The following is a 13,094-nucleotide window of genomic DNA, read 5'->3' on the forward strand; positions in this document are numbered from 1 at the left end:
CCAGCTTTTGGGGTGGAGGCAAGGATTCTGCTCCGGTGCTATGATTGTGGCCCCATCTCGGACACGAGGAATAATCCCTGTGGTCCTCCAAGGGATGTGCCGACGCTCTCCCGACAGTTTCCACCCCTCCTGCACCTCGCCCGAGTATCTGTGTGTGTGTCCTGCTCCACCCACTGACCATGTGCCATGTCCATGTGACCACCGTTAACGCCCCATCTCACAAGCCATCACACATAACATCACGCTCTGTGCCCATGCATCGGGGCGGCCAACTGACCTCTCTCAGCAGCTGGCAGGTCACAGTCCTACCCTCACTGCCAAGAGTCCATCTGGTGCTGCCACTCCTCCTTCAAGGCTGCCCGGCACAGCTGGTGGAGCACCTTGATCAAGCCACTCCTGCATGCTCGGGAGCTAAACTGCCAGGAAGCCAAGGAAGGAGCCCTCAGACTGTCCCATTTTTTATCCCCATTCTCAAAAGCAGCCCCCTCCCCTTGAAGGCATTGTTTTTCCTGCGTTCAATGAAATGGAGAGAAGACTGGAGCTCAGGACATACACACCAGGGTTTAAATCTCAGTCTGCTGCTTCCCACTCATGTGGCCTCGGGCAGGTCATCTCCCTCCTAGGCCTCCACATCCTCGTCAGGAAAATGGGCATAATGGCATCATCTTCCCGCAGGGAGATGCAGAAACATTTAGAAGAGTCACATATTACTCTTAAAGTCAGCTTGTTAAGTAAAAATCACTGTCATTGAGTGATTCCCTTAATAATCTGTCAAGGAGAATCCTACAATTCTGTGTAGGCAGTAATTCCCAGGTGCTTTGAGAACCAATGAGCTCGTGGAAGAGGGTAGGGGACGGAAAACCCCATGGTAGCACGTGTAGCTTTTACGCCATTCTCTGGTTTTGAAAACAGCACTCACTTCAAAAGGGGTGCCGCGTGGGAAGCTCCGCAGAGGACCTGCTGGCAGCAGGGCTTCCCTACTGGCTGAGTCCCAGAGCTTCCCCACCCACACCTTCTCAGAGGGCTCTTGAGAGTCACCACCGACCCTTCTTCATAACTTAGGGGGTGAAACCAAGACCACAACTCCTGGTCACTGACCATCAGAGCCCCAAAGGCCTGTTTTACCGACGAGGATGATAATTAGGAACAGAGCTGGGGTTTAAACCCAGGACTCCCAGCCGCAAAGCTCGTAGCCTTCAAGGCTCTCTGAAACCCTCCAGCACCAGAACCTCTGGAGAAAAGCTGTTTCTCCAGCTCTTGGCAGTGACCTTCACTGGTAACTGATGACCTTCCGGCTGTCCTGCTACTTGGAAATTTGCCTTTCTCGGTGTTCTTGGGCGATGCCAGGGGCCGCCAAGGGCAGGGGACTGACGGGGGCCTTCCAGATGGAAGGATGGACGTCAGCCGGAGCCGTGAGCCTGAGGCGGCCCCTCCTGGTGCACAGGCGAGGCAGGGGTGGCCAGGTGTGTGTGCGTGTATGTGTGTGTTCTGTGTTCTTTCTTCTGAGGCCGCTTACGATCTGTCTCTCCTTCCGACGCCACCTCACCAGGAGCAGTACACGGTAAAGTCTCAGTCTCTCTCTCTCTCTCTCTCTCTCGCTCTCTCGTCTGTCTCGTTCTCCATGCCCTGGTGCAGCTGCGTTGGTTCTGGGCCTGTTTCCATGGCCCTGCGTCCTTGCTGTTCTGTCGCTTGCAGTGACCAGAGCCCCCCTCAGCCTGCTCCCCAAGGAGGAGGCACCTGAGGGGTCTTGGCCACTGCCTCCCACCATGACCACCATTAGCCCAGTTCCTGGTAGAGAACCGAGGGGGTGGGAGAACCTCTCCGAGGTCTGATTTCAATAAGGTGGTTGACCTGGGTGGTAGTTACCAGAGGAATGACAGTGCCCCCTCCCTGGTGAAAGAAAGGTGAACAGTCCAAACAGCTGGACTTGGGATCTGAGAGGAGACAGGACCCTTCCCCCAGGAGTGTCTACACTCTGCAAAGTGTTTCCAAAACCTGGTGGTTTTCTGTCAGAGCACCTTGATCAAGCTATTCCTGCACCCTCAGATGCCAAACTGCCAGAAACACTCCCCTCAGTGCCCCAGTAAGAGGATCATCTCTCAGCCTTTCTAGGGGGCATAGTGTCTCCTGGGAAAGAGACCCCCGCGTTGGCTATGGAGTCATTTTCAGATGAGTGGATATACCCCAGGAAGTGTGTTCCCAAACACCATTCAGCACATCGAGATTTTAGCCAGTTCCACGTGCACTTAGATATCCAGTTGCTTGACATTTTTTCCTCCAAAACAGTCTAAAATTTTGCTAAGAAACTTTATATCATCCACTTACAACTAGGGTTACTTTTTTTAGATTTATTTATTTATTTTTAGAGAGAGGGTGAGGGAGAGAGAAGGAGAGGGAGAGGAACATCAGTATGTGGTTGCCTCTTGCATGCCCCCTACTGGGGACCCGGCCCACAACCCAGGCATGTGCCCTAACTGGGAATCCAACCAGGACCTTCGTGCTCAATCCACTGAGCTACACCAGCCAGGGCACAACTAGTGTTATTAACCTCAGACAGAACCACAGCTGCAAATGCGAATCCAGCTGGAATGAAACAGTTGCATTGCACATTGTTGCATTCAGGCTGGGCTCTTTGTTTGGAAAGCTGTCTATGAGCGACAAGAAGGTATTCACGGATCTAGAGCACAAACTGGAGGCTTTCTCTCTGACCAAAGCAGGAGACCTGAAAGATACTTGAAGAAGAAATAACTATTTTTCTGCATGATACAGTTATTTAACTGTGTCCCTGTTCTGTCTGAAATTATCTCAGTGACTCTCCTAAACTGTGTCTCAGACTGTGGGGGCACAGCCTTGAGATAATAGTGACTTTGGTTTAAAAGAGAAAACACATGTTCAGCCTGCTGAATCCTGGAGCATAACTAATGTCCAGTTCTCTTTATTCCCTGGAAAAAAATGAGAGAGGGAGCTCTAAAAAGGCAAATGGTGTGGAGAATTATGTCTCTGCGCCTGGATACCCAGACATGCTGCGGTGGGGGACTCTGGAAGAGCTCTGCCGTGGTCCGGGAGGCAACTACAGGACGATGCTTGCTGGGAGGCCGACACCCCCGCCGAGGACCTCTGATCTGAATCCACTCACATGTGTCCTGAGACCGCAGACCAGGTGTTTGCTGGGCACTGGGACAAAAACCAAGATTAAACGGGAAATGAACACATAGAAGAATAAATCACAGTTTAAGCCTTTGAGAGGTTTTCTGTCTAACGCCAAAAGCAAAAACAGAAAGATGAACCTGAAACAGCACTCGGGTCTGGCAGAAGCCAGAGGCAGTCAGGGAGGTTGTCGGATGAAGGGGCGTGTGCCCTGACATAATAGTGACTTTGGCCGTGTGCTCCTGAGATGGAGAAGTGCAGGGAGGGCATCGCCAGCAGTGGGGACAGTCTGTGCAAAAGCAGACCGCGGCACAAGAGTGGCTGGGGTTTGGGATGTGCAGCAGTTGATGGGAATGCAAAGGTCAAGGTAAGCTGGCTTAGGTTTCAAAGAGCCTGGAATGCCACACTTTTAGGAATCAGATGCTCCGGAAGGATTCTGAGTGGGAGACAGACGTAGTCATTGGCTTTGGCCACTGAGTGCAAAATAGATGCAGGAAGAGTCAGGGAGTGGAGGCGGAAGTGGGAAATGGGTAATGGGGGTCCAACCGAAGCCAGGGACAGATGATGGAGATGTTTTGGAAGGTGACCCACTGGGGGTGGAGGGCAGGAAGTTGAACGTGATCTTGGGTTTCTGGCTTGCACCATTGGGTGGCTGGTATGTACCATTCACCACAAGCCTCAGTGGCCACACCCAATGCCCCCCTCTTGCGGGGCTGAGTCCTGGCTGGCTAAGGGTGCCCTGGCGCTCCGGGTCTGCACTGCTAAGACCCAGACCCGTGCGCCGAGCCTCCATGCAGCTGTCTGACAAAGGTGGGCAAAGAGCCCCTGGGAGAATGAGGCACCTGATATTCTGGTTCTTTCCACTCCTGTGGACTCAGCGAATAGTGGCGGGTGGGTGCAGGGATGTGTTGGTTCAAGGGCTGCCTTAAGCATTTCCTGAATCCTGTTGGAAGGGTGGAAAAAAACCTTATTTTGTGAAAGCTCACCAAGGGCCCCTCCAGAGAGAGAACACAGCGGGCAGCCAGCCGCTCGGGCCCAGAAAGATGGTGGAGACACTTCAACAGGCCCCGACCCCAGAACCACAAAAGGCCGTCTGCGCGCTGGCTCCCGAGCCCAAACGGGCAGCTGGGCCCTCTTCCCCAGCAAGGACGGGCTGTGCCAGGCTCAGCCCAGACTCCAAGGGTGGGGTCCTGCGGACCTGTGGGCCACCCACCACCAGCCTGACCTCCGTTCCTTCTCTTCCCTCCTCCCCACCCTAACATCCTTCCACAGTGGCAATAGCAAAGGAAAGGACATCAACACAATCAAATCTCTCCGTGTCCTCCGGGTGCTACGACCTCTTAAAACCATCAAGCGGTTGCCAAAGCTCAAGGTGAGATTGGGGCACTCGGGAGGCCCGGCCGGGTTGCTGGGTGCAGTGGGGCAGGTTGCCCACTGCTCAAGAATACTGCGTTGAAAGAGGGGCTGATAACATCACAGCCGTCCTACAGATACATGGGATGTGTGCTACCACACGTTTCCCGCAGATGGCAGTAAAGTGCACCTAACGAAATCTACATATTATGACAATTTTCCATTAGAGAAAATGTCTCCTGCAAGGTCGGAATCCCATTTCCTAACCCACACGGAGGCATCACGTGGATAAAACAGGGAACAACCCTAACCTGGGGAGCAGCACACTAGGTTTCTGGTCCCACGTAACCTTTGACTTCTGATCTACCTGTTCTGGGCTCCAATCTGCTGTTCCAAAATATGAAACAGCACTGCCCAGAAGTTTATTCCAAAAATGAAGGAATGAAATGAAATGAAGTGAAATGTGGTCATTTGAGCACATGTTTTCAATTTCTGCTCCACTTAGGGCTTTATCTCTTACTGAATGTTTCTTTAAAGCGCTGTTTTTTACTTAAGTGAATTTATTTTAAAAGAAAATGCTATCTCCAGTTTCTCAAATTGGAAAACCAGAACCCACTGTTAACAGGAATTAAAATTAAATATCCATTTAAAAAGAAAGAGTAAGAAAATGCTGTCAAAACCCAGCCAAACACAGCCTGACAAAGGCGTGCAGCACGGACGGGTGCGCTCTTCCTTGGGCGAAAGGAGAGTGTCAGTGTCTGGCATGGACACAGTAGCAGAAAGGAGGACTTTCTTCCCCTTCACTGAAAGAGAATTGGACTGGGAATAACTGTTACCACGTGCCTCAGTGGTCCTCAGCGCTGGGCTCCTGCAGGACCTAAGAATACGTCTGCTCTCACCAGGGGTGTGCCCCCCGCTCGTGTTTTGGAAGTATTGATGTGAATGCTAATGTGCTGAGGAATGTGAAAAGAGATGAAATTTGGCTGCCTTTTGGATATGAAAGTGGAATTCCAGCAGTATCCAGGTCAATGGTTCTTTGCCATTTCCTGGGTCACAGCCCCCTTTGAAAGCCCCGTGAGAGCTACGCACGCTCTCCCCCGGGGAAAGCTGGCAAAGTTCGCCTTTAATTCCAGCAGGTTCAGGGATCCGGGGTGCCCACTCATGGTTAGTACCCAGTGCAGTAAGAAGCAGAAGAGGGTGAGGTACATTCCAGATCAGGACCCCACCTTCTCTGGGGGTCGATGGAGGGTTCCGTCTTGCCCAGGGCAGAAGAATCTCCTGGGCACAGGGAGTCATCTCTCAAGTCCAGAGTGCCCCCGGCTGCTCAGGGGACAGGAGGGAGGAGAGCAGAGCTCCAAGCGATGAGGGACAGGGCGTGGCGGGAGGCGGGGACACAAAATTTACAGGAAATCACCCCCACTGAGGGCCTGCCTTCCTGTTCCAAGGAGAGACTCGGAGCCGGGGTGGGGCCGGTGCTTCAGGTGAGCAGACTCTCAGGACTGGGTCCGGCCCCAGCACGTGCCTCTCAGAACCGCGTGGCCTTAGCGTGGCTCCCGTCCTGGCCTGTAAAGTGGGGATAATGACAACGCTCTGGTGCGGCGGGCTGCTGGAGGCGGAGGCCAGGCAGGCCCGGCCCCTCACGCCCTCTCTCACCCCCACCCACCAGGCTGTGTTTGACTGTGTGGTGAATTCTCTCAAGAACGTCTTCAACATCCTCATTGTCTACATGCTGTTCATGTTCATCTTTGCCGTGGTGGCCGTGCAGCTGTTCAAGGGGAAGTTCTTCCACTGCACCGACGAGTCCAAGGAGTTTGAGAAAGACTGTCGGTGGGTCTCCCCTCTCCCAGGGGCCCCCACGGGAGCGGGCCGGGGGAGCAGAGGCACCAGTCTTAGGCCAGGGAGCCGCCACGGTAGGCATGCGGAGTGACCCGGTTGCTTCCAGCTTGAATCTGGAGTAGAAGGGAGAACCATCTGGGAGCTTAAGTCTCCGCCCACCAGTTTGGGATGAGCCATAAACTAGTTGCTTCACTTTTCCGTCACCAGCTTTGTCAAGTGGGGGGTGTTAGTACATATCCACATTCCCTTATTTGAAGCCTTTACAGGCAGATGTGTTTCAAAATCAGAATATTTTAAGCTTGTAGAAAGGTGTAGGCTGCCTGCCCCACAGAGGACGTAACACCCTCAGCTGTGTCCAGAGCAGCCCTGCACTCACACACGGCATTTCTGCTGGGACATGTGTGGCTATTTGCACCAAGTGGGATAAATAACAAGAGTCAAGAGCCTCGTGTCCAGTTGGGTGAAGTTTGTTGCCAGACAAGTGAGATCAGAGGTGGGCAGGCTCTGTCAGTGTTCGGGCCGTGTGGGTCAGACGGGCTCCGTTCCGGCCGCTCGGTGCCGCCACACGGCTCACACGCAGCCAGAGACGGTAGGTGATGGAATGCGCGTGGCTGCGTTCTGATAAAACTCTCAGTTCTGGGAACTAAAATGTGAATTTTATGTAATTTTTACTTGTCATGAATGATTTGTTTTCAACCATGTAAAAATGTAAAGAAAGCCCTGGCCAGTGTGTTCGGTTGGTTGGAGCATCATCAAAAGGTTGCGGGTTCGATCCCCAGTCAGGGCACATATCCAGCTGCAGGTTTGATGCCTGGTCTGGGCATGTATGGAAGGCATCTGGTCGATGTGTCTCTCACGTGATGTTTCTCTCTCCTTCTTCCTGTCTCTCCAAATGCAAAGAAAAAATGTCCACCACTGAAGATGTTTTAAAAAAAACAAAACTATTCTTAGTCTGTGGGCTGTACAGACACTGGTCGATGTTGGTCTGTGTGCTTGAACTTGCCCACCTCTGAGTTGAGAGAGAAGTGTTTGGTTTTCAGAACTTTCTGGACTTTGGAATTGTGGGTAAGGGGCTATGGACCTGAAGTCCCTCCACTTGGGGTCACCCTGCCAGTGGGAAGCTCTGAACTCAGCTCAGGAAGGCGCTGAGCCTTTCATGGAGCCCAGCGCTTGTGAATGTTGCCATTGCTGCCAGCAGCAACCTGAGCCTGTGGTTACTTTGGTGGCCCGTTCCAGGGCTGGGAGGATCCTGGGCATTTGGCGGGAGCCTGGAGCTCAGCTCTGACTCCTGCCCTTGAAAGCACCAGCCATCGCCCCCTTTGGCCTGACGAACCCAGAAATGTGCCTCTCTCCCTGCTCTTACAGCTCCCCCCAAATCAGAGGCTCCCCCCTTAAGCCTAGAAGTCTTCAGGGGGAGGAGAGCACAGGACTCTGAGTCAGCTCTCCCACTGGAGACCACTGCGACCCCGGTCGCAGGCACCATCCGTGGGTTTGTCTCCATGTGGACGCACATGCCCTCCGGGGAGAAATGGAGGGGGTGCTGCCTCCCCAGCTACGGAGAGGGAGTGTGGGCCCATGGGCCCCTCTGCCCCCTGGCCGTCTGCAGGAGCCAAAGAGAAGAGCCCGGAGCCCCTTCCTCCTCCCACTAACGCCCGCTTTCCGTGGCAGGGGCAAGTACCTGCTCTATGAGAAGAACGAGGTGAAGGCCCGGGACCGAGAGTGGAAGAAGTATGAGTTCCATTACGACAACGTGCTGTGGGCCCTGCTGACCCTCTTCACCGTGTCCACGGGAGAAGGCTGGCCACAGTAAGCGGCCTGGCCAGGGAGCCCCCCTGGAGGGGCTCGGGGGCCCCAGGGAGCGGGCGAGGAAAGGGTCTGAGACCCCAGTGCTGAGAAAGCCCTGGAGGGGGTGGCTTGCTCCTGACTTCCCAGGATGGGTCCCTGCTAGAGGCCCGAGGGGCTGCCACCAAGCCATCAACCTCCACCGGCAGTTGGGCTTGTAGGGGCAGGCTCCAGCCCTCGCTTAGTTCGCCAGGCCCTGAGTGGCCGGGGCTGCATCCCCCAGAACCTCCCACAGGGGGCACTGTTTCTAATTTACTGAAGGGCCCCACACACAAGCAAGCACGTCTCCTTAACCCTTTCTGTGCTGGAGAACGCAGACCTCCCGCAGGGGCTGTGGGACCACTGCCTCCCAGAGAGAGGGCCGGGCCCGGAGCAAGGCGGGTGAGGCTGAACCGTGTGAGTGCGGAGTCGGACCCTGTCTTTACTTAAAAGTCTGATAGGTTGTTCATCATGGTCTTTGGGATGTTCATTTTTATGTATTGAAACATCACAGTAAAATACTACTTACCCTGATAATTGAGGATGTTGGCCCCACTGCCCTCACCCTCCTCCAGGTCTCGCCCTGGAGGCCTTGGAAATGCCAGGCTGACAGCTGCGTCGATTCCCCAGCATCCTCTCCTGCTGCGTCCTCTCAGCGAGCTTGCCCAGCTGCACATCTCTCCTCCCCCACCCACACGCTCAGTACCCACACGCACAGGGCCAGTGCTAGGCCAGAAGGCACCTTTGGGTGAAAATTTTAAAGATACCCTTTCCTCAACAGACTTCACTTCCATCTGTCAGAAAATCATTTGCAATATTCTTAATGATTTTGCTCAAATAAGACAGTTTATGGCCACCTGCCAGAAAGTTGTCATCACGAACGCACAGATCTCATGTCTGCAGCATGAGCGGCAGCACCTCCGACAGCGCCCTGGAGCGGTGCACAACCTTTGCACCCGGACGGGGCAGCTGTTCACGCGTGCACTCTCAGGCGTGTCCCACTGTCCCTGCCGAGCTGCCGCCACCCCCTGCACTTAGACACACACACACACACACATGCACACGCCTGCCTCCACGACCTGCACTCCCATTTGAAACCAGCACAGACCTGCTGTCAGGTCTCAGCTCAGCCACATCTGGGTGGGCAATCTCTTCGGCGAGTCACTGTAAACTGCTGAACCTTAGTTTCCTTGTGTGCAAAATGGAGCCAGTAAGAACCTCCCTAAGAGCGATGCTGGGAAGAGAAGTAAACCGTGGAACATCTTTCTGGCATGTAACAGGCTCACAGGACATGGTGGTAAAAGTAACTGACGTTGTTGACACTCCTCGCAGACTGAGGAGGTGGGAACAGTAACCATGGTAACGGAAGTCAGAAAAAGGGGTTACTTTTATTTCTTGTCCATTTTCTCTTAATATGGCTCTCCATTCCTGTTCCCTTGTCCCACCTGCCTCCCGTCCCCACCCTGGTCCTCCAAGGGTTCTCAAGCACTCGGTGGACGCCACCTTCGAGAACCAGGGTCCCAGCCCCGGGTACCGCATGGAGATGTCCATCTTCTACGTCGTCTACTTTGTCGTGTTCCCCTTCTTCTTCGTCAATATCTTTGTGGCCTTGATCATCATCACCTTCCAGGAGCAGGGGGACAAGATGATGGAGGAATACAGCCTGGAGAAAAATGAGGTGCCGCTTTCCAGTTGCATCCCCCATCTAAAAATGGGCATGCCCCACCCTGCCTCCTCACATACACACACACGGAGAAACCAGCTTCTGGGGGCCTGTGGGGAGGGAACACCAGCATTCTCCAGGCAGCACCCAGTCTTCAGGGCAGCCCTTCCTGTGGTTTTCAGAGGAAAATAACATCAGACAGTTGTATGTGTCAGTCCATTTAGACTAGGTTATGCTGCAGTAACAAGCATCCCCAGGATCTTTGTGCCAGATAGCCATAAAGGGAGTGATTTCTTGCTTACCTTGCATGTCCAAGTTGCTTTGATCTATGTCATCATTACCCTGGTCCCCTCTGAGACATTTCAGGTAAAAAAGAAAGTATATATGGCAAACCACTATCCACCTCTTGAGGCTTGTGCCCAGAAGTGACACAAGTCACCTCTGCTCACATTTCTTTAGCCTGAATGAAGCACGTGTCCACATGTGATGTCAGTGAAACAGGGAAGTATAATGCCCCCCAGGGAGTGTGTTTATGAATGAAAACCCAGGACACCAGAGTGTACAGACTCAGTCCTTTGTCCTTCTAGCCTCATCCAAGCTAGGTGGAGGATCTAGAATGTATCCTTCCTCTACTCTGTTCACCCCAAGACAGCATAACTGCAACTGCACTCTCCCCACCTCCAGGAAGAGGAGAAGCAAAGTGCCCAGGAGGAAAGAATGGTTAGGCTCCAAAGTGAAACTTCAGTTTAAATTTGAGTTTGTCCCACTTAACAGCTGTACCACCTCAGGCAAGTGGCTTAACCTCTCTGAGCCTCTATTTTCCTCATCTGCAAAGTGGGGCTATTAATAGTGCCCACTTCCCATGTTTGCTAAGGGGTTTCCATGAGATAATGGAGGACACGTCAGCACCAATTCTGGCAGACGGTAACTTCTTAAGGAGCCATAGCAGTTGGGAGGAGAGAGCCATTGTGGTGAGCTTGTGGGGGCTCAGAGGTCCTCACTGGAGGCAGGACGTGCCGGAGAGCTGGGCTGAGTCGGATGGAGGGTGCTCAGTGTCCGGCCGCTCCTCCTCTGGCACTCACACCACCGGCCTCTCTTGCACAGAGGGCCTGCATCGACTTTGCCATCAGCGCCAAACCTCTGACCCGACACATGCCCCAGAACAAGCAGAGCTTCCAGTACCGAATGTGGCAGTTCGTGGTGTCCCCACCCTTCGAGTACACCATCATGGCCATGATCGCCCTCAACACCATCGTACTCATGATGAAGGTGAGCCCCCTGGCCCTGTTGCCCTGCCCTCCCCGCATCCCTGCCCCTCATGCCTGCCCTCCTCCAGCAAAACGGAACCATCTGCTGTGAGGTTACAGGCAGACCACACTGTTACTGCCCAGCCTTTGCTCCAGCTGTTCCTGCTGCCTGACACAGTTCCCACCACTCTGGCTGGCTCCTTCCAGCATCACCCACACAGCCCTTCCTACAGGAAGCCTTCCCTGATCTCCCAAGACAGCACCAGGTGGCCATCTTTCCCAGCACCGTGCAGTCATCTCACAGCCCTCCTGTCAGTGTGGGCTGCCCGACAGTGCCCCCCAACAGCCTGCGGGCTCCAAGGGGCCAGACATGTCCTGGTCACCCCTGAATCCCTAAGGTTCGGCGAGGGTCTGGCTCGGAGGTAGCAAGGGCCCTTGGTCAGTGTCTGATGAGCGAAGTGAGGGGAGAGGGACAGGCACCCTCAGGGCCTTGAGCCTCCTCAGCGTGAAGAGGGCAGGACCTCTCAACTCACGCTGTGGAGACCACAGATCTGGGTTCAAGTCCCGCACAGCCCTCCGTCTCACTGTTGAGCCACTGCAGTGACCCATGCCTTCAGGGCCCAGTTTCCCTGTCAACAAGACGGCGATGTTTCTGTTGGAAACGGCGCCTTCCTCCCCCGGTGGGACGGTGGGACGGGAGGGTTGGAGGAGAAGGTTCGAGCAAAGACATCAGGGCGTTTTCCCTGGTTCAGAACACTCATAAGCTGAGCTGCAAATGTTTGGTGAAGAAGCAGAGCCTGCTTTCCCTCGAAAGCCCTTCTCCAGAAGCAAGTTCTTTTTTCTTTTTTACTGTCATGATGAACAGTTTCAAACCAACAGGAGAGAGCTGGTTCATCTGGACACCCAGTTAAAGCAGGTGCTGGCTCGGCAGGTCTGGGTGGGCCTGGGACTCTGCCTTTCCAACCCGCACCCTGCGGCCCAGGCCCTCACGGACACCCGGTCTCATCGTCCGTCGTCACCCATCTGAAACACTTTGCTACCTTCATCTCTTTTCTCTCATTTTAAAAAATTGAGGTAAAACATATATAACATAATGTATATGTGCCATTTCTGAACGTACAGTTCAGTGACATTTAGTACATTCCCTGTGCTGTGCGGCCAGCACCTCTGTCTAGTTCCAAACTATGCTCGCCCCCGTCCCGGTGCACGCACTCACCGGCCCCCCCTCCCCCGTGTGCTCTCCCCCCTTCTCCCGTCCCGTGTGCACTCGCCACCCCGCCACCCCGTCCCCCCTCTTTAAAATGAGAACATTTTTCTACAGACTCTTAAGCTTGACAAGATGAGTGATAATTCTCTAAGATCCATATTGAATTGTCCCCAAAATGTCTTTTACAGCAAGTTATTTTTTGAGCCAAGATCTAAAAGGCTACACATGGCCTCCAGTTTTTGTCTGTTCAATCTCTGCCCTCCCCATCCATACCTTTTTTTTTTTTTTCACACTCTTGACTTTTGGAGGAAGCCAGACAAGCCAAATGAAAACGGTTCCAGCCTGGGTGCCTTCTTCCCAGGGGGTCCCTGTGGCTTCTTCCTCCGTCTGCCGTGCTTTCTGTGACCTGGTACTTGGGTCTAATGGTTAGAGATGCGAGTCCGATTAAGCAGTTTGGTCAAGGATATTTCATGGAGTCAGAAGAACAGTTGCCTCTGGGGCAGGTGATCACCTAGAAGGGAGGCGGGGAAACTCTTTGGAAGTGTTGTAAACGCTGGTCTGGGGAGGGTGCGGGAAGGAATTAAAAGGCAGATCTGGGCCCTGGCCAGCATGGCTCAGTTGGTTGGACATTGTCCCTCGAAGCAGAGGGCCACCAGTTCAATTCCCAGTGAGGGCTCTTGTCTGGATTTCGGACCTGGTCCTGGTTGGGGTACGTGTGAGAGGCAGCCCATTGATGTTTCTCTGCCTCTCTTTCTCCCTCCCTTCTCCTCTCTCTAAAAATAAGTAAATAAGTCATTGAAAAGAAAAAAAGAGTGATCTG

The 13,094-nt window shown here is 53.6% G+C and overlaps 1 protein-coding gene across 3 annotated transcripts in view; it reads left to right on the forward strand.

Annotated features, from left to right (window-relative positions):
• The window catches only part of CACNA1A (calcium voltage-gated channel subunit alpha1 A), a 289,195-nt gene that overhangs the window by 242,012 nt on the left and 34,089 nt on the right, over nt 1–13,094 (forward strand). For all 3 annotated transcript variants that reach the window (XM_036032406.1, XM_036032405.1, XM_036032407.1), the window contains exons 27-32: nt 1,550–1,561; nt 4,420–4,519; nt 6,167–6,327; nt 8,005–8,142; nt 9,634–9,835; nt 10,925–11,089. In XM_036032406.1, the coding sequence (XP_035888299.1) occupies nt 1,550–1,561; nt 4,420–4,519; nt 6,167–6,327; nt 8,005–8,142; nt 9,634–9,835; nt 10,925–11,089 (778 nt within the window). The remainder of the gene's footprint in view (nt 1–1,549; nt 1,562–4,419; nt 4,520–6,166; nt 6,328–8,004; nt 8,143–9,633; nt 9,836–10,924; nt 11,090–13,094) is intronic.

The sequence above is a fragment of the Phyllostomus discolor genome, chromosome 8 (assembly GCF_004126475.2).
Source record: "Phyllostomus discolor isolate MPI-MPIP mPhyDis1 chromosome 8, mPhyDis1.pri.v3, whole genome shotgun sequence".
Taxonomy (NCBI): Eukaryota; Metazoa; Chordata; class Mammalia; order Chiroptera; family Phyllostomidae; genus Phyllostomus; species Phyllostomus discolor.